The 26852-nt window shown below is 44.3% G+C and overlaps 1 protein-coding gene across 1 annotated transcript in view; it reads left to right on the top strand.

Moving 5' to 3' along the window:
• Window positions 1–1965: 1965 nt before the first annotated feature.
• The window catches only part of LOC110531282 (XK-related protein 7-like), a 161146-nt gene continuing 136259 nt past the window's right edge, over window positions 1966–26852 (top strand). Inside the window, exon 1 of the mRNA XM_036986976.1 lies at window positions 1966–2752. Coding sequence (XP_036842871.1) covers window positions 2127–2752 — 626 coding nt within the window. The 5' untranslated portion in view covers window positions 1966–2126. The remainder of the gene's footprint in view (window positions 2753–26852) is intronic.

Genomic DNA, 26852 nt, shown 5'->3' with positions numbered 1-26852 from the left:
TTGTGTGTCATAACTGCACATTTTAAAGTGGCCTTTTATTGTCCCCCAGCACAAGGTGCACCTGTGTAACGAACATGCTGTTCTTGATATGCCACCCCTGTCTGGTGGATGGATTATCTTGGTAAAGGAGAAATGCTCACTAACAGGGATGTAAACAAATGTGTGCACGGAATTTGAGGGAAATAAGCTTTTTGTGCTTATGGAACATTTCTGGGATCTTTTATTTCATCTCATGAAAACATGGGACCAACACCTTACATGTTGCGTTTACATTTTTGTTCAGTATGTATACTTATTTTCTAATCAATGCTATCATATTTAACTATTGCTGTACATACAGTGCATTCAGAAAGTATTCAGACCCCTTGACTTTTTCCACATTTTGTTACGTTACAGCCAATTAATTTCAATAAAATAATCTCATCAATCTATGTTTATTTTAAACACAACTTTTAAATAATAAAACTGCAATACCTTCTTTACATAAGCATTCAAATCTGTTTATATGAGATTCGAAAGTGAGCTCATCCTGTTTCCATTGATCATCCTTGAGATGTTTCTACAACTTGATTGGAGTCCACCTGTGGTAAATTCAATTGATTGGACATGATTTAGAAAAGGGGACACACCTGTCTATATAAAAGGTCCCACAGTTGACAGTGCATGTCAGAGCAAAAACCAAGCCATGAGGTCAAAGGAACTGTCCATAGAGCCCCGACACAAGAGGCACAGATCTGGGGAAGGATACCAAAACATTTCTGCAGCATTGAAGGTCCCCAAGAACACAGTGGCCTCCATCATTCTTAAATGGAAGAAGTTTGGAACCACCAAGACTATTTCTAGAGCTGGCTGCCCGGCCAAACTGAGCAATCGGGGGAGAAGGGCCTTGGTCAAGGAGGTTGTGTGTAGATTGATGAGGGAGTTAGAGATATTTAATCAAATTTAGAATAAGACTATAAAGTAACAAAATGTGGAAAAAGTAAAGGGATTTGAATAATTTCCTGAACGCACAGTATACTAAACACTATATTCACATACAGTCCATCATGTATATAAATCCCATCACTATATATATACTCCAGACTCTTAATTTGATTATTTAATTTTTTAGTTTTGTATTTTACCTTTATTTAACTAGGCAAATCAGTTAATTCTTATTTTCAATGACGGCCAGTGGGTTAAATGCCTTGTTCAGGGGCAGAACGACAGATTTGTACCTTGTCAGCTCGGGGGTTTGAACTTGCAAACTTTCGGTTACTAGTCCAACGCTCTAACCACTAGGCTACCCTGCCGCCCCATTTCTGTGTATAGGTGTGGATTGTTAGATATCACTGTTGGAGCTCGGGAACACAAGCATTTCGCTACACCACCCGCAATAACATCTTTTAAATATGTGCATGCGAAAAATAAAAACGTTGATTTCATTTCATTCAACACAGACGTGGTGAATTGGTGAGCTGACTCAATGTAGAGATGGTATTATATTCACTGTTCATGCTTCTGTGGGCTATGTTGTTATAACAGTATATAGCCTACTATTAATACTGCTAAGACAATCATTTGGACTTCTAGTAGACGCTACAATATTTCACCAACCATTCAATTAAGTAATTGGTTGTCTGAATGATTAGCCTACCTATGATTGGGTCTAAGAGTATAGACCTTGTCATAAAATAAAGACAAAGAGGCCAGCCCAGCAAACTTCAAAGTTTACCACGATAAAAACCTACTCGGGAATATAGCCTATTGATGATCCAACTAATGCGCTGGATTTATGACGTAATTAGCCTACACAGTCTTCGTTATGCCCGTGCCATCAGTCCTAGTCGTCATTAGACTACCCAACAGGAGTCCTTGGATGGCAAAGTATGATTTCCGGAATTGAAATAAATGATTGGCAAACGCTGTGTTATTCAATCAGACAATAATACGCCTACTAAGAATGCAATTACATATGAAAGCATAGCCATTGAAACGAGGAGCAGTTATTGCTTGCCTGAGTTCTCTCTCTCTCGCTCTCCCCCACACGCTCTCTCTCCCTTTCTCACACACGCCGACAGCCCCTTTCAATCTCTCACTCTCACTCTCTCCGTCGTCCGATCCCGACTCTCTTTCCTACAACAAACATGGCTGCAAAATCGGACGGAGCAGCCCTGTCTGTGCAGACTACCGAGAACCCGGTACCACCACCACTCCAATGTATGGTCGCAGCCGAGCCCGACCAGGGTCCCTCGTCGTGCCGCTATGCTTCTAAGCCCTACTCGCTCCTGGATTGCTGCTGGGTGTTGTGCTCACTGCTCGTCTTCTTTTCAGACGGGGCCACCGACCTGTGGCTTGCCGCGGACTACTACCTGAGACGGGACTACTGGTGGTTCGGGCTGACGCTGGTCTTCGTGGTGGTTCCCTCCGCCGTGGTTCAGGTGTTGAGTTTCAGGTGGATAGTCTACGACTACACGGACATCAGCGGCAGCAGCAGCGGGGCAGTAGCGGCAGTCAGTGCGGCGGCAGCAGCGGCGGCGGTGTCTTCCAAGGGAGGCGAGTGTAATTTCAGCACCAAGGGCAGCACCAACACCAACAAACAGCGCGGTGGCGGAGCGGCCAATGCTGCTACTGTTGACGGGTTTGGATGCTCGTCGGCGGGGCAGAATACGGCGGGGGCAGGGACTGAGAGCGGCACCCGGACATGCTGCAGAGTGTGTATGTGGCTGTTCCAGTCAATTCTTCACCTCCTACAACTGGGCCAGGTCTGGAGGTAAATACAGATACACATGTATTATGCAGCATACAGCAGCCGTCTGATCAATATGAGACACGTGCACTTGAGCGTGCGAACAGGCAGCCGTGCTCTGCACGCGCTCCGTGGCTCATAGAGAGGTTGTGGAGGAGCAACACCTCTCTGCTGGAGATACTGGTCAGTCAGTCCACACTGGTAAAGATGGTTCAGCCCAGAGCCTTGTTAAAGAGAGATAGGTTACATTCCGTTAACAGAAGGAAACGCATGCCAAGTCAAGCCTACTACTTACTACCAGTCATGGTCGAGTGATTCTAGAATGTCTAGTGTGTGTGTGTGTGTGTGGTTACCTATGTGTTTGTGTGCGTGCGTGGGCGTGTGTGAGTGTGTGTGTGAGAGAGAGAGAGAGAGAGAGAGAGAGAGAGAGAGAGGGGGTTGTGAAGGAGAGAAAGCAGCATAATGAGGATGATGAGGATGATGAAGATGTGGATGAGGATGATGATGATTAGGAGGAGGAGGATGATGATGAGAAGGATGATGATGAGGATGATGAAGATGAGGATGATGATGATTATTAGGAGGAGGAGGAGGAGGATGAGGATGATGATGAGGATGATGAGGAGGAGGATGATGATGAGGATGATGATGAGGAGGAGGATGATGATGAGGATGATGATGAGGAGGAGGATGATGAGGAGGATGATGATGAGGAGGATGATGATGAGGAGGATGATGAGGAGGAGGAGGAGGAGGAGGATAAGGAGGGGGGATGATGATGATTAGGAGGAGGAGGATGAGGAGGAGGAGGGGGGATGATGATGATGAGGAGGAGGAGGAGGATGATGATGGGGAGGAGGAGGAGGAGAGGAGATGGATGTTGATGATGATGATGATGAGGATGAGGAGGAGGAGGAGGAGGAGGAGGAGGGGGATGATGATGATGAGGAGGAGGAGGAGGAGGAGGATGATGATGGGGAGGAGGATGAGATGGATGTTGATGATGATGATGAGGAGGATGAGGAGGATGATGATGAGGAGGAGGATGAGGAGGATGATGATGGAGCCCAAATATTAACGTTCTGTTAATTTCCAGATGAGAAAAATAAAGTCCATTCATTGATAAAACTCTCCAAAAGCTAAACGGTAACCCTTTGCTGGGCTCTTGGGCGAGTGGTGATATCTGTTTCATTGCACAAACTGCTTCATGAATATTTAATGACAGTAGACCAAGACTGTTTCATGTCTTTGTAAGACTGACTCAGCCTTACTTTCTGCCCAAATGTACAGAGGGCCTACTTCCTGTCGTTTCGCCAGTTCAAAATTAGCTGAGTTGCCTTTTCAGAAAACACCACTCACTGGGCACAGACGTCATTTCAACGTTTGGTCTATATTCCCTGACATTCATGACTTTTCAAATCCAATCCATTTTCCATGTTGATTCATTACTATTAACAAGCGTCAAAGCCTCTTAGGAGGTTTTCAGGCCAGGGCAGGGCAAGCCAGGACTAGGCCATGGCAGACCAGGATAGGACAGGACAGGCCAGGGCAGGGCACGCCAGGACTAGGCCATGGCAGACCAGGATAGGACAGGACAGGCCAGGGCAGGGCACGCCAGGACTAGGCCATGGCAGACCAGGATAGGACAGGACAGGCCAGGGCAGGGCACGCCAGGACTAGGCCATGGCAGACCAGGATAGGACAGGACAGGCCAGGGCAGGGCAAGCCAGGACTAGGCCATGGCAGATCAGGGCAGGCTAGGCCAGGCCATGGCAGACCAGGATAGGACAGGCCAGGGCAGGGCACGCCAAGGCCAGGCCAAGGCAGATCGGGACAGGACAGGACAGGCCAGGGGCAGACCAGGGCAAGCTAGGGCCAGGGCAGACCAGGGCAGAACAGGGGCAGGGTTGGGAAGGGCAGAGCAGGGCATACGAAATAGTATCATCTGCACATAGATTAAGTTGACCATTTTCTTGACAGATTGACCAATGGTGTTTCTATAAATAGTGAAGAGATCAGGTCCCAGAATCGACCCCTGTGGTACACCTTTATGTACTTCAAGACATGCAGACTGAACCCCGTCAATGACGATGGGTAAGCTCATCATGATACCATCAACAGGCCTATCAAGGGCTTGTTCAATAAAATACCATGATCAACAGTATCACAAGCTGTTGACAGGTCCACAAATAAAGCAGCACATTTCATTTTAGAGTCTAAAGTATCGACACGATAATTAACAGCTAAACTGGTTACTGTAATAATTAAATGCCCAGGACTAAACCCTGTGTCCTAAACCCTGTGTCCTAAACCCTGTGTCCTAAACCCTGTGTCCTGAACCCTGTGTTCTAAACTCTGTGTCCTAAACCCTGTGTCCTAAACCCTGTGTCCTAAATCCTGTGTCCTAAACCCTGACTGTAGTGGTTGTTGTAATAGTACAGTGTCCTAAACCCTGTGTCCTAAACCCTGTGTCCTAAACCCTGATTGGTTTACATTCTAATTACATTTCTGAGATACAAAAAAAAAATAGCTTTGTTGTACATTTACCCAGGATTCAATAATCTGAGGTCGACAAGGAAGTCTTGAAATGGGGCAATAATAATTAACATCACTCTTATGGAGACGGCAACACAAGACCTGATTTACATACTTTTGGAATATTTTAACCTTTATTTAACTAGACAAGACAGTTAAGAACAAATTATTATTTACAATGATGGCCTACCAAAAGGCAAAAGGCTTCCTGCGGGGACGGGGGAGATGGGATTAAAACTAAAAATATATGACAAAACACACATCACGACAAGAGAGACACCACAACATTACATAAAGGTATACCTAACACAACAGCATAGCAAGGCAGCAACACATGATCATACAGCATGGTAGCAACACCACATGACATCAACATGGTAGCATCACCACATGACATCAACATGGTAGCAACACCACATGACAACAACATGGTAGCAACACAACATGGTAGCAAAACCACATGACAACAACATGGTAGCAACACAACATGGTAGCAACACCACATGATAACAACTTGGTAGCAACACAATATGGCAGTAGCACAACATGGCAGCAGCACAACATGGCAGCAGCACAACATGGTAGCAGCACAACATGGTAGCAGCACAACACGGCAGCAGCACAACATGGTAGCAGCACAACATGGTAGCAACACAACATGGCAGCAGAACAACATGGTAGCAGCGCAACATGGCAGCAGCACAACATGGTAGCAACACAACATGGCAGCAGAACAACATGGTAGCAGCGCAACATGGCAGCAGCACAACATGGTAGCAGCACAACATGATAGCAACACAACATGGTAGCAGCACAACATGGTAGCAGCACAACATGGCAGCAGCACAACATGGTAGCAGCACAACATGGCAGCAGCACAACATGGTAGCAGCACAACATGGCAGCAGCACAACATGGTAGCAGCACAACATGGTAGCAGCACAACATGGTAGAGAGCACAACATGGCAGCAGCACAACATGGTAGCAGCACAACATGGTAGCAGCACAACACGGCAGCAGCACAACATGGTAGCAGCACAACATGGTAGCAGCACAACTTGGTAGCAGCACAACATGGCAGCAGCACAACATGGCAGCAGTACAACATGGTAGCAACACAACATGGTAGCAGCACAACATGGCAGCAGCACAACATGGTAGCAGCACAACATGGCAGCAGCACAACATGGTAGCAGCACAACATGGCAGCAGCACAACATGGTAGCAGCGCAACATGGCAGCAGCACAACTTGGTAGCAACACAACATGGCAGCAGCACAACATGGAAGCAGCACAACATGGCAGCAGCACAACATGGTAGCAGAACAACATGGCAGCAGCACAACATGGTAGAGAGCACAACATGGCAGCAGCACAACATGGTAGCAGCACAACATGGCAGCAGCACAACATGGCAGCAGCACAACATGGTAGCAGCACAACATGGTAGCAGCACAACATGGCAGTAGCACAACATGGTAGCAGCACAACATGGTAGCAACACAACATGGCAGCAGAACAACATGGTAGCAGCACAACATGGTAGCAGCACAACATGGTAGCAACACAACATGGTAGCAGCACAACATGGTAGGAGCACAACATGGCAGCAGAACAACATGGTAGCAGCACAACATGGTAGCAGCACAACATGGTAGTAGCACAACATGGCAGCAGCACAACACGGTAGCAGCACAACATGGCAGCAGAACAACATGGTAGCAGCACAACATGGCAGCAGCACAACATGGCAGCAGCACAACATGGTAGCAGCACAACATGGCAGCAGCACAACATGGCAGCAGCACAACACGGTAGCAGCACAACATGGTAGCAGCACAACATGGTAGCAGCACAACATGGTAGCAGCACAACATGGTAGCAACACAACATGGTAGAAACACCACATGATAACAACTTGGTAGCAACACAACATGGTAGCAGCACAACATGGTAGCAGCACAACATGGTAGCAGCACAACATGGTAGCAGCACAACATGGTAGCAACACAACATGGCAGCAGCACAAAGCCTGGTGCAAACAGTAGTGGGCACGAACAGCACAAAGGGCAGGAAGTTACAGACAACAATACATCACGCAAAGCAGCCACAACATGTCAGTAAGAGTGTCCATGATTGGATCTTTGAATGAAGAGATGGGGATAAAACTGTCCCTGTTTGAGTGTTTGTTGCAGCTCGTTCCAGTCGCTATCTGCAGCGAACTGAAAAGAGGAGCGACCCAGGGATGTGTGTGCTTTGGGTACCTTTAACAGAATGTGACTGGCAGAACGGGTGTTGTATGTAGAGGATGAGGGCTGCAGTAGGTATGTCAGATAGGAGGGAGTGAGGCCTAAGAGGGTTTTATAAATAAGCATCAACCAGTGGGTCTTGTGATGGGTATACAGAGATGACCAGTTTACAGAGGAGTATAGAGTGCAGTGATGTGTCCTATAAGGAGCATTGGTGGCAAATAAGATGGCCGAATGGTAAAGGACATCTAGCCGCTCTAGAGCACTCTTAGCAATAACACCTGTGGGAAGAGGAGCATTCTTCTTACCAAACCACATGACCTTTGTTTTGGAGGTGTTCAGAACAAGGTTAAGGGTAGATAAAGCTTGTTGGACACTAAGAAAGCTTTGTTGTAGAGCATTTAACATAACATCCAACTGGAGCCAGCTGAGTATAAAACTGTAAAATCTGCTTATAAATTATTGAGAGAGCCTCCTACTGCCTGAGCTATGTGGTTGATGTAAATTGAGAAGCGCGTGGGGCCTAGGATCGAGCCTTGGGGTGCTCCCTTGGTGACAGGCAGTGGCTGAGACAACAGATGTTCTGACATTATACACTGCGCTCTTTGGGAGAGGTAGTTAGTAAACCATACCAAAGACCCCTCAGAGACACCAATACTTCTTAGCTGGCCCACAAGAATGGAATGGTCTACCGTGTCAAAAGCTTTAGCCAAGTCAACAAAAATAGCAGCACAACATTGCTTAGAATCAAGGGCAATGACGACATAATTTAGGACCTTTAAGGTTGCAGTGACACAACCATAACCTGAGCGGAAACCAGATCGCATACCAGAGAGAATACCATAGACATCAAGAAAGCCAGTCAGTTGATTATTGACAAGTTTTTCCAACACTTTTGAAATACAGCGCAAAATAGAAAAAGGCCTATAAAAGTTAGGATCAGCTTGATCTCCCCTTTAAATAAAGGATGAACTGTGGCTGCCTTCCAAGCATTGGAAACCTCCCCAGAGAGTAGAGACAGGTTAAGGTCAGAGATAGGCTTGACGATGATAGGGGCAGCAACCTTAGAAGAAGAAAGGGTCTAAACCATCTGACCCAGATGTTGTTTTGGTGGTCAAGTTTCAGGAGCTCATTCAGCACCTCGGACTCAGTGACTCCCTGCAGTGAGAAACATTGTAGCGGGGCAGCGGAAAAAGAGGGAGGAGCATCGGGGATAGTCGCATTAGAAGGGGTGGGAGATGAGTAAATGTTGGACGGGCAAGGAGGCGTGGCTAAGTCAAATAGGAATCCTGATGTGATGAAGTGGTGATTAAAGAGCTCAGCCATGTGCTTCTTGTCAGTAACAACCACATCATCAACATTAAGGGAGATGGGCAGCTGTGAGGAGGAGGGTTTATTCTCCAGGTCTTTAACTTTTCCAGAACTTCTTGGGGTTAGACCCACAGAGAGAGAACTGAGCTTTAAAGTAACTAACTTTGGCCTTCCAGATAGCCTGAGTGCACTTATTTCTCATTTGCCTGAACGAGAGCCAGTCAGCCTGATTATGCGTGTGCCGAGCCTTTCGCCAAATGGTATTCTTGAGGTGGAGTAACATTGCAGATCACGGTCGAACCAGGGGCTGAACCTGTTTTTAATTCTCATTAAAGTTTTTTAGCAAGCGTCTATGACAAAGCAGGACAGGTTGTTTCACTGAGCAGCCATTACAAACACAGGCTGTAAAACAGTGATCACTAAGGTCATTACAGAAAACACCAGACTGATACCTATCAGGATTATTTGTGAGGATAATATCAAGGAGGGTAGCCTTTTCTGTGTGTTTGGAGTCATACCTTGTGGGATTGGTAATAATCTGAGAAAGATTTAGGTAGTCCCATTGCTTTAGGACTTGGTTGGGTGGTTTAAGCATGTCCCAGTTTAGGTCACCTAGCAGGACAAATTCAGACTTAGTGTAGGGGATCAGGAAAGAACGTAGGGCAGGTAGGGTACAGGCCGCTGCTGCTGGTGGACAATAACACCCAGCAACAGTCAACAAAGAGCTATTAATGCTTAAAAAAGGTTCATGCTTAAAACCAGCAAATCAAATTGCTTAGCGACAGACTTGGTGGAGACAACCGAGCACTGAAGGTGATCCTTGGTAATGATTGCCACTCCACCACCTTTGGTAGATCTGTATTTATGAAAAAGGTTATAACCAGAAAGGTTAACATCCGTGTTCAAAACACTCTTTCTGAACCACGTCTCAGTAATGACCAACACATCTGGATTGGAGCTGTGAACCCACACTTTCAATTGACCAATTGTAGGTAATACGAGTCTAGTGTTAACGTGGAGAAAACCCAGACTTTAACGAGAGCAGAATTCAGTGAAGCAGATATAAGAGCACAAGTTAGAATTGGGGCTAGCAACAGTAGCTGGGCCAGGGTGTACATGCACATTTCCAGATATCATCAACAGTAATACAATCAGGGCACGGCAGAGGACAGGGAGAGCTCTGTAGTGTTGATTTTTTATGACATTTGAATGTGTATCAGATGGCAAGCAAGATCATATTGTACAGCAATTTCATCAGGTAACATGAATACAAAGCAGGCGAGAGGTGGTTAGAATAGGATGGGAGGCCAGAAGTCTGTGTAACCAATACAGAGTCAGAGTCCCGAGTGTGGGAACAAACATAGTCTGTCCCACGTGTAATCGCAAGATTGAACCCAACATGGGGGGACTGTCATGACATTGGCCTGGGGGTAGGTTTAAGACAGTCATAAATACCTCTTCCCCCCTTTTTCCTCTATCTACCCTACTTATGTGACATTTGAAAACACCTTGGTTAACGTAGAGATTCTGGGAACATCAGAAGGTGGGGGGAAATGAACTATATTCTGGTAATCCGACCAATTGAACATATGCGGTGGTACTTAATGAATATGATGTCAGTTCGGTTGTCATCTGAGACATTCTCATCAATGATAAGATGACATAAACTCTACAGTGGAAAGTCTGCACATTGTAGTTATCGGATTCACATGGAATTGTTGTTCAATTTAAAAGTTTGAATATAAAATTATTGGTGAAGAGATTAAATGTAATTTTAGCTTCCAAATGAGAGATTTGGGTTTTCATAAGGTTAGGGCTCTGCTCAATCAGTGGCCCGCCCCTGTGAAGGGACATGGGTTATAAAACTTTTCAAACACTCCCTCCTCTCCCTTCCTATATAAAGCCTGGACGACAATATAACCTCCTGTTCCAAGTACGTGAGGTCTGCAGCCTCTGCGTTAAAAGGACTAACATGTCAACTACAGAACTAAGCCAACCTCAGCGTGAGCTTTGGTTGCGAATGGTATGAACTTTGAACTCTTATTCACTACAGAAGTGAATCCCCCTAGTCGTTGAGTTTGCAACAGCAGCTGCAAACACGGGCTAGGAAAGAACAGACATAGTATCCCGTCTATCACACGTTACTACAACGTATTCAATTGACCACCAGAGACATTCTTCAAAGGACAAAGGTCTCAGTTTGGCAACACGGCCTTTCATCTACCACCAACCTACTGAAGCGCAGCTCAGAGTAAATATTTATTGCATTTTCCTTTTCCAAATGGGCGGTAATTTAGAATGCATAAGATACTGTATTTACGATAGCACAGCTTCTCCCTGTGTTCCTCAGTCTTCCCGCTCTTTCACTCAAACCCCGCCCCTTTTCTTTCGTGTAACCAGCTGTCATATCTGTTCCGTCCGCTAGGGATGTTTTCCTTTATGATGTAATTTGTAATCAAGGTATAATTCCTTCTTTGTATATGTCATTCTGTGTGAATAGTTAGGTATTTAGTAAATAAATAATTAAACCCAACTTTGTATTGCTGATTCAACTTGTTAGCCAGGGTTCGTGAAGATAACCAAGAATGTACAACTTTCAGATGAGACTGAATTAAGGTGACGATTAATATTGACTGCTATTGATGGAAAATATTACTAGTTCTTTAAGAGTTTATTCGGAAGATAACAGCTCTGTAAATATTATTTTGTGGTGCCCCGACTCTCTAGTTAATTACATTTACATGATTAGCTCAATCAGGTAATATTAATTACGGAGAAAGGATTTTCTAGAATAGCATGTCATATCACTTATAATCATAGCCAAAAACACAACACACGGTTAGGTAAACAAGCAAGTTCATAGTCAACACAGCACACAGCTGTCATGAGGCAAATACCATAAGGAACAAGAAAAAATATATAACAACTTGGGGCTAGCCATTGTAAGTTCAGAGTTACTCAACCCAACAAGATAACTTGAGAGAATAGCTCTCTATAAGTCCAGTAAGCTACGAAAGTATGAGATAAAATAAATAAATAGTAGGCCTATAATTCAGATCAGTACTAAGTGTATGGTGTATGTGTGTGTGTGTTGGAGGCAAGTGAAAGGTTGGGAGAGGACCTATACCGGCACCAGACGGGGTGCAGAACACCATCCCTACAGTAAAGAACACCATCCCTACAGTAAAGAACACCCTGTCTACAGTAAAGAACACAATCCCTACAGTAAAGAACACCCTGTCTACAGTAAAGAACACCCTGTCTACAGTAAAGAACACCATCCCTACAGTAAAGAACACCTTCCCTACAGTAAAGAACACCCTGTCTACAGTAAAGAACACCCTGTCTACAGTAAAGAACACCCTGTCTACAGTAAAGAACACCATCCCTACAGTAAAGAACACCCTGTCTACAGTAAAGAACACCCTGTCTACAGTAAAGAACACCCTGTCTACAGTAAAGAACACCATCCCTACAGTAAAGAACACCCTGTCTACAGTAAAGAACACCATCCCTACAGTAAAGAACACCCTGTCTACAGTAAAGAACACCTTCCATACAGTAAAGAACACCCTGTCTACAGTAAAGAACACCATCCCTACAGTAAAGAACACCATCCCTACAGTAAAGAACACCCTGTCTATAGTAAAGAACACCATCCCTACAGTAAAGAACACCCTGTCTACAGTAAAGAACACCTTCCCTACAGTAAATAACACCCTGTCTACAGTAAAGAACACCATCCCTACAGTAAAGAACACCATCCCTACAGTAAAGAACACCCTGTCTACAGTAAAGAACACCTTCCCTACAGTAAAGAACAACCTGTCTACAGTAAAGAACACCATCCCTACAGTAAAGAACACCATCCCTACAGTAAAGAACACCCTGTCTACAGTAAAGAACACCATCCCTACAGTAAAGAACACCATCCCTACAGTAAAGAACACCCTGTCTACAGTAAAGAACACCATCCCTACAGTAAAGAACACCATTCCTACAGTAAAGAACACCATCCCTACAGTAAAGAACACCCTGTCTACAGTAAAGAACACGCTGTCTACAGTAAAGAACACCCTGTCTACAGTAAAGAACACCATCCCTACAGTAAAGAACACCATTCCTACAGTAAAGAACACCCTGTCTACAGTAAAGAACACCCTGTCTACAGTAAAGAACACCATCCCTACAGTAAAGAACACCATCCCTACAGTAAAGAACACCCTGTCTACAGTAAAGAACACCATCCCTACAGTAAAGAACACCATCCCTACAGTAAAGAACACCCTGTCTACAGTAAAGAACACCATCCCTACAGTAAAGAACACCATTCCTACAGTAAAGAACACCATCCCTACAGTAAAGAACACCCTGTCTACAGTAAAGAACACCCTGTCTACAGTAAAGAACACCATTCCTACAGTAAAGAACACGTTCCCTACAGTAAAGAACACCCTGTCTACAGTAAAGAACACCATCCCTACAGTAAAGAACACCATCCCTACAGTAAAGAACACCATTCCTACAGTAAAGAACACCCTGTCTACAGTAAAGAACACCCTGTCTACATTAAAGAACACCATTCCTACAGTAAAGAACACCTTCCCTACAGTAAAGAACACCCTGTCTACAGTAAAGAACACCATCCCTACAGTAAAGAACACCATTCCTACAGTAAAGAACACCCTGTCTACAGTAAAGAACACCCTGTCTACAGTAAAGAACACCATCCCTACAGTAAAGAACACCATGCCTACAGTAAAGGACACCATCCCTACAGTAAAGAACACCCTGTCTACAGTAAAGAACACCCTGTCTACAGTAAAGAACACCATCCCTACAGTAAAGAACACCTTCCCTACAGTAAAGAACACCCTGTCTACAGTAAAGAACACCATCCCTACAGTAAAGAACACCCTGTCTACAGTAAAGAACACCCTGTCTACAGTAAAGAACACCATCCCTACAGTAAAGAACACCATCCCTACAGTAAAGAACACCCTGTCTACAGTAAAGAACACCCTGTCTACAGTAAAGAACACCCTGTCTGCAGTGAAGAACACCCTGTCTACAGTAAAGAACACCCTGTCTACAGTAAAGAACACCCTGTCTCCAGTAAAGAACACCATCCCTACAGTAAAGAACACCCTGTCTACAGTAAAGAACACCATCCCTACAGTAAAGAACACCATTCCTACAGTAAAGAACACCATTCCTACAGTAAAGAACACCCTGTCTACAGTAAAGAACACCATCCCTACAGTAAAGAACACCATCCCTACAGTAAAGAACACCCTGTCTACAGTAAAGAACACCCTGTCTACAGTAAAGAACACCCTGTCTACAGTGAAGAACACCCTGTCTACAGTAAAGAACACCCTGTCTACAGTAAAGAACACCCTGTCTCCAGTAAAGAAAACCATCCCTACAGTAAAGAACACCCTGTCTACAGTAAAGAACACCATCCCTACAGTAAAGAACACCATTCCTACAGTAAAGAACACCATTCCTACAGTAAAGAACACCCTGTCTACAGTAAAGAACACCATTCCTACAGTAAAGAACACCATTCCTACAGTAAAGAACACCCTGTCTACAGTAAAGAACACCCTGTCTACAGTAAAGAACACCATCCCTACAGTAAAGAACACCATTCCTACAGTAAAGAACACCATTCCTACAGTAAAGAACACCCTGTCTACAGTAAAGAACACAATTCCTACAGTAAAGAACACCATTCCTACAGTAAAGAACACCCTGTCTACAGTAAAGAACACCCTGTCTACAGTAAAGAACACCATCCCTACAGTAAAGAACACCATTCCTACAGTAAAGAACACCATTCCTACAGTAAAGAACACCCTGTCTACAGTAAAGAACACCATTCCTACAGTAAAGAACACCATTCCTACAGTAAAGAACACCCTGTCTACAGTAAAGAACACCATCCCTACAGTACAGAACACCCTGTCTCCAGTAAAGAACACCCTGTCTACAGTGAAGAACACCCTGTCTACAGTAAAGAACACCCTGTCTACAGTAAAGAACACCCTGTCTACAGTAAAGAACACCCTGTCTACAGTAAAGAACACCCTGTCTACCGTAAAGAACACCATCCCTACAGTAAAGAACACCCTGTCTACAGTAAAGAACACCATCCCTACAGTAAAGAACACCATCCCTACAGTAAAGAACACCCTGTCTACAGTAAAGAACACCCTGTCTACAGTAAAGAACACCCTGTCTACCGTAAAGAACACCATCCCTACAGTAAAGAACACCCTGTCTACAGTAAAGAACACCATCCCTACAGTAAAGAACACCATCCCTACAGTAAAGAACACCCTGTCTACCGTAAAGAACACCATCCCTACAGTAAAGAACACCCTGTCTACAGTAAAGAACACCCTGTCTACAGTAAAGAACACCATCCCTACAGTAAAGCATGGTGGTGGCAGCATCCTGTTGTGTGGGTGTTTCTCTTCAGCAGAGACTGGAGCGCGTGTCACGATAGAAGGGAAAATGGACAGTGCAATATACCAACATATTCTTGAGGAGAACCTGCAGCCCTCTGAAAGGAAGTTGAAAATGGGAATACGGTTCCCGTTTCGACATGGCAATGACCCCAAGGCACACCGGCAAAGCGACAGTACAGTGGCTGAAGGACAAGAAGGTGAATGTCCCTTGAGTGGCCTAGTCAGAGCCCCCCGACCTAAATCCCATCAAGAATCTATGGAATGGCTAGAAGAGTGCAGTTCATGAGAGGTCAATTTACTGTTTTAAATTGTATATCATTTTCATATATATATATATATATATTTTTTTTTATTCACTTGGATAATGTAGGTTACTGTGTGTAAATTAAGTTGTGAAAAAAAAGTCAGATTTGATGTGTTTCAGGCTGTAAGGCAACATAGAATGTGGATATTCAGTATTCTATTTAAACTCACTGTTCACTGTTGACTAAAGAGGCTTCAACAGACAACAACACAGTCGGTATAGGTGTGTGTGTAGTGAGAGCGTTCTATTCTCAAAAGCGTATTCCTAAATGTTATTCTGTATAAATAGCCTGGGTGGTTATTTGCTTAAATCACTGAACACAACAGATGCTTATTAGAGAACGACTTCTGTTTGAGCCAGGAATATATTTCCTTAAAGGGACATTTTTTAAAAACAATGTTCAACTTCAAATCCATAACCTACAGCACCACTCCAACATCAACATATGTGAACTTTGCACGTATCTATGTTTTATCTATGTTTTATCTATGTTTTGTAAGGGGGGGATAGAGGAAGAGACAGTGCCTTGCGAAAGTATTCGGCCCCCTTGAACTTTGCGACCTTTTGCCACATTTCAGGCTTCAAACATGAAGATATAAAACTGTGTTTTTTTGTGAAGAATCAACAACAAGTGGGACACAATCATGAAGTGGAACGACATTTATTGGATATTTCAAACTTTTTTAACAAATCAAAAACTGAAAAATTGGGCGTGCAAAATTATTCAGCCCCTTTACTTTCAGTGCAGCAAACTCTCTCCAGAAGTTCAGTGAGGATCTCTGAATGATCCAATGTTGACCTAAATGACTAATGATGATAAATACAATCCACCTGTGGGTAATCAAGTCTCCGTACAAATGCACCTGCACTATGATAGTCTCAGAGGTCCGTTAAAAGCGCAGAGAGCATCATGAAGAACAAGGAACACACCAGGCAGGTCCGAGATACTGTTGTGAAGAAGTTTAAAGCCGGATTTGGATACAAAAAGATTTCCCAAGCTTTAAACATCCCAAGGAGCACTGTGCAGGCGATAATATTGAAATGGAAGGAGTATCAGACCACTGAAAATCTACCAAGACCTGGCCGTCCCTCTAAACTTTCAGCTCATACAAGGAGAAGACTGATCAGAGATGCAGCCAAGAGGCCCATGATCACTCTGGATGAACTGCAGAGATCTACAGCTGAGGTGGGAGACTCTGTTCATAGGACAACAATCAGTCGTATATTGCACAAATCTGGCCTTTATGGAAGAGTGGCAAGAAGAAAGCCATTTCTTAAAGATATCCATAAAAAGTGTTGTTTAAAGTTTGCCACAAGCCACCTGGGAGACACACCAAACATGTGGAAGAAGGTGCTCTGGTCAGATGAAACCAAAATTGAACTTTTTGGCAACCATGCAAAACGTCATGTTTGGCGTAAAAGCAACACAGCTCATCACCCTGAACACACCATCTCCACTGTCAAACATGGTAGTGGCAGCATCATGGTTTGGGCCTGCTTTTCTTCAGCAGGGACAGGAAAGATGGTTAAAATTGATGGGAAGATGGATGGAGCCAAATACAGGACCATTCTGGAAGAAAACCTGATGGAGTCTGCAAAAGACCTGAGACTGGGACGGAGATTTGTCTTCCAACAAGACAATGATCCAAAACATAAAGCAAAATCTACAATGGAATGGTTCAAAAATAAACATATCCAGATGTTAGAATGGTCAAGTCAATGTCCAGACCTGAATCCAATCGAGAATCTGTGGAAAGAACTGAAAACTGCTGTTCACAAATGCTCTCCATCCAACCTCACTGAGCTCGAGCTGTTTTGCAAGGAGGAATGGGAAAAAATGTCAGTCTCTCGATGTGCAAAACTGATAGAGACATACCCCAAGCGACTTACAGCTGTAATCGCAGCAAAAGGTGGCGCTACAAAGTATTAACTTAAGGGGGCTGAATAATTTTGCACACCCAATTTTTCAGTTTTTGATTTGTTAAAAAAGTTTGAAATATCCAATAAATGTCGTTCCACTTCATGATTGTGTCCCACTTGTTGTTGATTCTTCACAAAAAAATACAGTTTTATATCTTTATGTTTGAAGCCTGAAATGTGGCAAAAGGTCGCAAAGTTCAAGGGGGCCGAATACTTTCGCAAGGCACTGTAAGTGTTTCCAATGACATCATCGGTGTGCATCATGTGATTTTAGCCAATTATTGTAGGCACCCCTTCAAACTATTTGAGCCACACTCGTTGCTGACAGGTGTATTAAAATCGAGCACACAGCCTTGCAATCTCCATAGACAAACATTGGCAGTAGAATGGGCCATACTGAAGAGCTCAGCCCAACAAGTCAGTTCGTCAAATTTCTGCCCCGCAACAGCTTAGAGGGTCAACTGTAAGTGCTGTTTATTGTGAAGTGGAAACGTCTAAGAGCAACAACGGCTCAGGCCACAAAGCGGTAGGCCACACAAGCTCACAGAACAGTACCGGCGAGTGCTTAAGCGGTTGCAATACTCACTACCGAGTTCCAAAACTGTCTCTGGAAGCAACGTCAGCGCAAGAACTGGTCGTCAGGGAGCGAAAATTGAGAGATGGAAACATGTTCTCTGCAGTGATGAATCACGCTTCACCATCTGGCAGTCCGACGGATGAATCTGGGTTTGGCGGATGCTAAGAAAACACTACCTGCCACCAATGCATAGTGCCAACTGTAAAGTTTGGTGGAGGAGGAATAATGGTCTGGGGCTGTTTTAGCCCAGGTCCTTTAGTTCCTGTGAAGGGAAATCTTAACGCTACAGCATACAATGACATTCTAGATGATTCTGTGATTCCCAACTTTGTGGCAACAGTTTGGGGAAGACCCTTTTTCCTGTTTCAGCGTGACAATGACGTTACATTATTTATTTAATTTTTTTCCTTCAATGCATTAATAACACACACCTACAGGGTGTACAGCAACTTTTTCTTATTTGTGGTGGCACCTAAATTGGGTAGGACAGACTCGTGGTATTAAGCGGATTAGGTGGAATGGTATTAAATACATTAAACATATGGTTTCTATGTGTTTGATGCCATTGCCATATCGTTTGTTCCAGTCATTATGATGAGCCATTCTCCTCTCAGCAGCCTCCACTGATTTGCATAATTAATGTTTTGTTTTGCAACATTTGAATACATTTCTTAATTTCCTAATGAACTAATTTGTTATAATTTACACACTGTGTGTGTCACGTTTCTTTTCTCTTAATAATTATTATCCTATTTTGATTTTAGCATTTTCGGCAGTTCTTTACTGGCGATCGGACGATTTCTAAAAGGCTCTGTACTCCCGAAGTTGTTGACTGCTTTTGTGCTTGCTAGTTAGCTAGCACTTCTCAGCCAATGGCTAGCAGGTTTCTTTCTGGCGATAAAAAAAACAACTGATAATTGCTATTAAAAGTTTTAGGGTACTTCAAAATGGAGATTCCCTCCACGAGATGGAGAGAGACTGAGGTCTTACTCTGCCAAGCAACATGCCAAAGCTACCATGTGTGTGTGCGTGTGTGTGTGTGTGTGTGTGTGTTCGAGATGAGCCTCTGATCTCATATCCTGCCAGGTCACCTGGGACTCACCAAGGTCTCCTTGCTATGGATCTATACAACACACACGCACACACAAATAAACACACACACAAATAAACACACACACACACACACACACACACACACACACACACACACACACACACATACACACACACACACACACACACACACACACTCACACTGGCTGCTGAATTATTAACAGTGGGGCCTTGAGGAATCTTCTGCTCAGCGATTGTGTGTGTGTGTGTGTGTGTGGGGGGGGGTCTAGTGTTTCCTGCCATAGAGCCAGTCATCTGATTGATCCTCTCTGTCACTTTCTCTACTTCCTCTCTCTCTCTCTCTCTCTCTCTGTCACTCTAATAGTCTGTTGTTGTCACAAACTTGCTAATAAAATAATGTTTGCAAATTATGCTTATACATGGCCATGATGCAGGTCAGATCAGACTAGGCCAGACGAATAGAATGAGTTAATTATCTTTATTTGGGTCAGACCAAGGCCATGTTTGTGTATTTTCTCCATTGGTTAACAATATGGACCCTGCAGGTGTGTGTTGGGTCATCGTTCTGTTGAAAAACAAATGATAGTCCCCACTAAGCCCAAACCAGATGGGATGGCGTATCGCTGCAGAATGCTGTGTGACTTGAATTCTAAATATATCACAGACATTGTCACCAGCAAAACACCCCCACACCATCACACCTCCTCTTCTGTGCTTCACGGTGGGAACCACACATGCGGAGATCATCCGTTCACCTACTCTGTGTCTCACAAAGAAACTGCGGTTGGAACCAAAATTCTCAAATTTGGACTCATCAGACCAAAGGATAGATTTCCACTGGTCTAATGTCCATTGCTTGTGTTTTTTGGTCCAAGCAAGTCTCTTCTTCTTATTGGTGTCCTTTAGTAGTGGTTTATTTGCAGCATTTTGACCATGAAAGCCTGATTCACACAATCTCATCTGAACAGTTGATGTTGAGATATGTCTGTTACTTGAACTCTGTGAAGCATTTATTTGGGCTGCAATTTCTGAGGCTGGTAATTCTAATTAACCTTTGTAGCAGAGGTAACTCTGGGTCTTCCATTCCTGTGGCGGTCCTCATGAGAGCCAGTTTCATCATAGCGCTTGATGGTTTTTGCGACTGCACTTCATGAAATCTTCAAAGTTCTTGAAATTTTCCAAATTAACGTCTTGAAGTAATGATGGACTGTCGTTTCTCTTTTCTATATTTGAGCTGTTCTTGCCATAAAATGGACTTGGTCTTTAACCAAATAGGGCTATCTTCTGCATACCACCCCTATTTAACCTTTAACATTTACAATGACAGCCTATCCCGGCCAAACCCTAAACCGGACGGCGCTAAGCCAATTGTAGAGAATTGAGAGAATGATATGCATTCCAGGTGTCTACCTCATGAAGCTGGTTGAGAGAATGCCAAGAGTGTGCAAAGCTGTCATCAAGGCAAAGGGTGGCTACTTTGAAGAATTTCAAATATAAAATATAGTTTGATTTGTTTAACTCTTTTTTTTTGTTACTACTTGATTCCATATGTGTTATTTCATAGTTTTTATGTCTTCACCACAATGTAGAAAATAGTAAAAAAAATAAAGAAAACCCTGGAATGAGTAGGTGTGTCCAAACTTTTGACTGGTACTGTACATGTGTGGATCTGGAGACAACAGACCCAAAGACAGACCCAGAGACACAGTCCCAGTTCATACAGACCCAGAGACACAGACCCAGAGACACAGACCCAGTCCACACAGACTCTCTCTTTCTCTCTCTCTATCTCTTTCTTTCTCTCTCTCTCTTAATTTAACAGCCTGTGCTGTGTGTTTATGTGTATATATTCTCTGTGAATGAGACTGTCTGATCTCAGACTCATTGGAGAGATGACGAACGAAGCATATAAACAGACAGAACAGTCGGAACATCTGAGAGCCTGGTGTTCTGTGATGGTTCTGCTGTGTTGGGTTCCCTGGGGCTGTTCCAGGTCGTATGGTTCTGCTGTGTTGGGTTCCCTGGGGCTGTTCCAGGTGGTATGGTTCTGCTGTGTTGGGTTCCCTGGGGCTGTGCCAAGTCGTATGGTTCTGTTGTGTTGGGTTCCCTGGGGCTGTTCCAGGTGGTATGGTTCTGCTGTGTTGGGTTCCCTGGGGCTGTTCCAGGTCGTATGGTTCTGCTGTGTTGGGTTCCCTGGGGCTGTTCCAGGTGGTATGGTTCTGCTGTGTTGGGTTCCCTGGGGCTGTTCCAGGTCGTATGGTTCTGCTGTGTTGGGTTCCCTGGGGCTGTTCCAGGTGGTATGGTTCTGCTGTGTTGGGTTCCCTGGGGCTGTTCCAGGTTGTAACTCTCTGTCTGTAGAGAGGCTATTCCCTTCATATGGTTGTTCCATTACTGAATGACTTCCAAACCAAAAGCTTCTATTCCAATACTCTTCCTCCTAGACGTCCTTCTATCTGTCTTCAGGACCTGGGTTTCTACCTGTCGGGCTTTTGGACCCAGTGTCTGAGTATGGTTTTCCTCAATGGTTTCTTTCTACCAGGGAGCTTTTCTGACATGCAGTTTGCTAAATGCTACCAAGATAAAACGGAGTGTGAAAACGGTCCACCTACAATACATTCACTTAGCACATTACACAGGCTGGCTGGCTGGCTGGCTGGCTGGTTGGCTGGCTGGTTGGCTGGCTGGCTGACTGGTTGAATGGCTGACTGGTTGAATGGCTGACTGACTGACTGACTGGCTGACTGACTGGCTGGCTGGCTGGCTAACTGTCTGGTTGACTGGCTGGCTAACTGGCTGATTGGCTAACTGACTGGCTGACTGGCTGGTTGACAGGCTGACTGACTGACTGACTGGCTGGCTGGCTGGCTGGCTGGCTGGCTGGCTGGCTGGTTGGTTGGCTGACTGGCTGACTGGCTGGCTGGCTGACTGACAGGCTGGGTGACTGGCTGACCGACTGGCTGGCTGGCTGGCTAACTGGCTGGCTGATTGACTGGCTGGCAGGCTGGTTGACTGGCTGACTGGCTAGCTGGCTGATTGACTGGCTGACTGGCTGACTGGCTAGCCGACTGGCTGGGTGGCTGGCTGGTTGACTGGCTGACTGACTAGGACTGACTGACTGGCTGGCTGACAGGGACTGGTTGGCTGACTGGCTGGCTGATTAGCTGACCGACTGGCTGGTTGACTGGCTAACAGGTTGACTAGCTCGTTGGCTGACTGGCTGGTTGGCTGACTGGCTGGTTGGCTGACTGGGTGGCTGACAGGCTGGTTGGCTGGTTGGTTGACTGGCTAACAGGTTGACTAGCTCGTTGGCTGACTGGCTGGTTGGCTGACAGGCTGGTTGGCTGACTGTCTGGAACACCTGCACCCCCACACACACACTGTCTCTCATTAAGCCTGATGGTAGTGATCAGTCATTGCAGACAGATACAATGGAGACACATATACAGTGGACACCAATGGTGTGTATAAACCCTAGATGACTGATAGGGGGCGCTGTATTGAAGCTACCGTGCGGCCATCTTGGCACTGCTCATTTGTAAAATATTTCGGAAGCTTTATTGTCTACATTTGTTTTTGACATATATTTTCTATTACAGACACATGTTTGCATACTTTTTAAATTATATTTTGTGAGCTAAACATAAATATATATATACAATTATATATACAATTATAAAATAAATGTTTTTCCCCCCAAACTGTTGTACTAATGTTATTGTCCCCACGACAACAAACAAATACATAAATACATGTAATTTTGTCAATTTCATTGAAATACTGTAGAATTTTGTTCGTTCCTCTGAAGGACTGTTCCTACTGGGGTGTGGCAATATGGCCGACCGCTGGCTTCAGAGCCTCTCAATGGCATCAGCTTTCCAGGGTTTATATTCTTCATTGGTGGAGACCGATTAATGTCTGATACAGTGGAGGCTGCCAGTGTGATCTGCTTTTACAAAGGGGACAGTGGGGTTTCTTCAAGCTCAACAGTACATCAAAGTGACATTTTCCTTCAGGATAGAGAAAAAAAACTATCTCTCCCTCTCCGTCTCTCTCCCTCTCCTTCTCCCTCTCTCTCACTCTGTAATTTCTTGTAAGGATTTTCTGCAGTTACAATACATTCTGCAGATATACCAAATGATCACTGTCCCCTCTCTCATCTCCTCTATTTCCTCTCCTCCCCCGTCTTCCCCTCTTCCACTCCTTCTCTCCCCCTCTCCATCCTGTAAAATGTGACCCACTTCTCAGTCAGTGTCCCTCTCTGGCTCTGTCTGCATTTCAGTGAACACTAGGGATGAACTAGGACCTAGCTGTTTTACTAAAGGTTTGAACTAGGACCTAGCTGTTAGACTAAAGGGATGAACTAGGACCTAGCTGTTAGACTAAAGGGATGAACTAGGACCTAGCTGTTAGACTAAAGGGATGAACTAGGACCTAGCTGTTTACTAAAGGGATGATCTAGGACCTAGCTGTTAGACTAAAGGGAAGAACTAGGACTATGGGTCAAAAGTATGTGGACACCTAGTTAAACGTCTCTTTCCAAAATCATGGGCATTAATATGGAGTTGGTCCCCCCTTTGCTGCTATAAAAGCCTCCACTCTTCTGGGAAGGTTTTCCACTAGATGTTGGAACATTGCTGCAGGGACTTGCTTCCATTCAGCCACAAGAGCGTTAGTGAAGTCAGGAACTGATGTCGGGCGATTAGGCCTGGCTCGCAGTTTGCGTTCCAATTCATCCCAAACGTATTCAATGGGGTTGAGGTCAGGGCTCTGTGCAGGCCAGTCAAGTTCAAACCATTTTTGCGTGGACCTCAATTTGTGCACGAGGGAATTGTCATGCAGAAACAGGAAAGGGCCTTCCCCAAACTGTTGCCACAAAGTTGGGAATCACAGAATCGTCTAGAATGTCATTGTATACTGTAGCGTTAATATTTCCCTTCACTGGAACTAAAGGACCTGGGCTAAAACAGCCCCAGACCATTATTCCTCCTCCACCAAACTTTACAGTTGGCACTATGCATTTGGGCAGGTAGCGTTGTCCTTGCATCAGCTAAACCCAGATTCATGGAGGAGGGTGGAGGGATGAGGAGGATGGATGAGGAGGGAGGATGGATGGAGGGAGGGATGAGGAGGATGGAGGGATGAGGAAGATGGAGGGATGAGGAGGATGGAGGGATGAGGAGGAGGATGGAGGGATGAGGAGGATGGAGAAGGAGGATGGGGGGATGAGGAGGAGGGAGGGATGAGGAGGATGGAGGCATGAGGAGGATGGAGGGAGAAAGATGGAGGGAGGAAGAGGATGGAGGAGGGTGGAGAAGGATGGAGGGAGGAGGAGGGAGGAGGGATGAGAAGGAGGGAGGAGGAGGGAGGAGGGATGAGAAGGATGGAGGGATGAGGAGGATGGAGGGAGCAGGATGTGGTATAGGAATGGATAAGTTTCATTACTGCTCTCTGGTTGGTTGTGCCAGTTCCCATAGTTTCCGTCTCTCTTCTGAAAACCTGGGTCCAATTAACACACACACAAAGCCACACACACACACACTAACACGAACACAGCCACACACACACACCTACACACACACACACACACACACACACACACACACACACACACACACACACATGTTGTTCTGACTGATGTTGTTATACAGAACAAAAATTTAAACACAACATGTAAAGTGTTGGTCCCATGTTTCATGAGCTGAAATAAAAGATCCCAGACATTTTCTAGACGCACAAAAAGCTTATTTTCTCTGAAGTTTTTACATCCATGCTAGTAAGCAATTCTCCTTTGCCAAGATAATCCATCCACCTGACAGGTGTGGCATATCAAGAAGCTGATTAAACAGTATGATCATTACACAGGTGCACCTTGTACTGGGGACAATAAAAGGCCATTCTAAAATGTTTTATTGATGGCAATTTGAATGCACAGAGATACCGTGAAGAGATCCTCAGGCCCATTGTCGTGCCATTCATCCGTCGCCATCACCTCATGTTTCAGTATGATAATCCACTAATGCGTGGCCCCATGTTGCAATGATCTGTTCAGAATTCCTGGAACCTGAAAATATCCCAGTTTTTTACGTGGCCTGCATACTCACCCATTGAGCATGTTTGGGATGCTCTGGATCGATGTGTAAGACAGCGTGTTCCAGTTCCCGCCAATATCCAGCAACTTCACACAGCCATTGAAGAGGAGTGGGACAACATTCCACAGGCCACAATCAACAACCTGCGAAGGAGATGTGTGGCGCTGCAACAGGCAAATGGTGTTCACAGGAGATACTGACTGGTTTTCTGATCCACGTCCAACCTTTGTTTTAAGGTATCAGTGACCAACATCTGTATTCCCAGTCATGTGAAATCCATAGATTAGGGCCTAATGCATCATGTTCATTTCCTTACATGAACTTTAAATCTGTATAATCTCTGAAAATTGTTGCATGTTGCGTTTATATTTCTGTTCAGTTTACAAAGAACCCATCAACCCATTTGTTCTCTCTCTCACTTAAAAAAAAAAGCGATGTTCCTTCCATCCATTCAATGATGAGAGACAGACACTTCTTTTGTTATGATTACAAACACACATTTTAGAGAAGAACATGTATAAGATGACTCATACTAGAGAGGCTGACAGGAAGAGAGCGTGTGTGTGTGTATGTTTGTGTGTGTGTGTGTGTGTGTTTGTGTGTGCGGAGGCACAGGGTTTAAACTGTTTGAGAATAAATTAATACCCGCCCAATTATAAATAAGAGATTTTCCCATTTTAGGGAGACCTCTTAGAGCCAAACTCTCATAGAAAAAGCTTTTTCGTCCAAAAAAAAAAGAGAGAGAAAAGAGAGGAGTTGAATATCTTAGGCTATATCCTCTTTAACTTGTATTCATGCATATTCATGCGTATTCATGCATATTCATAAATGCCTCTCTCTCAACTTCATTGACATGGTAAATTGCTTACATTGTCAAAGTAAACAAGTAACTACAAACGATGGGACCGACAGCAACAATAATAATAATAGTAGTAGTGGAAACGCATTAACAGCAACTACAACAACAATATTAATGAGAACAACAGAACATTAAAGCAATAGCAGTAGACTAGTCTCAACATGACATGGTACGAAAGGCAAAACTAAAATGGGAAATATTATCGACGTTACATTGTACTTTTCACTGTTTTTTCACTGGCTCAGGTTGTGGCAGGAGGACACATATTTGGCTGCCAAAACGGTACATTTAGACTTTCCAACCAATATATATTGGATTTTTTCTTCATCTCTGTCTCTGTCTATCTCTCTCTCTCTGTCTCTCTCTCTCTCTGTGTCTCTCTCTCGCTCTCTCTCTCTCTCTCTCTCAGCACTTAGTGTTTCTGCTGCTTTAGATGCATTGATGTCCTCAGTACGGAAAAGGGAGAGCTGGATCCTCTCACTGTGGCTGGAGAGATAATAGCAGAGAGTAGCATTTACATCATCAGCGTCTGGAAAGTATTCCCCTTGTCTTTTTTCCACATTTTGTTACATCACAACCTAAAATCTAGAATTAAATAGTTTTTTTCCATCATCAATCTACACACAATACCCCATAAAGACAAAAAAAGGTTATAATTTTTTCCCACATTTATTATCAAATTTACATAAGTAATTCAGACCCTTTACGTTGTTGAGGCACCTTCGGCAG

This window comes from Oncorhynchus mykiss, chromosome 9, assembly GCF_013265735.2.
Source record: "Oncorhynchus mykiss isolate Arlee chromosome 9, USDA_OmykA_1.1, whole genome shotgun sequence".
Classification (NCBI taxonomy): domain Eukaryota; kingdom Metazoa; phylum Chordata; class Actinopteri; order Salmoniformes; family Salmonidae; genus Oncorhynchus; species Oncorhynchus mykiss.
The sequence above is the reverse complement of the archived record's forward strand: the minus strand, read 5'-3'. Positions and strand labels throughout refer to the sequence as shown.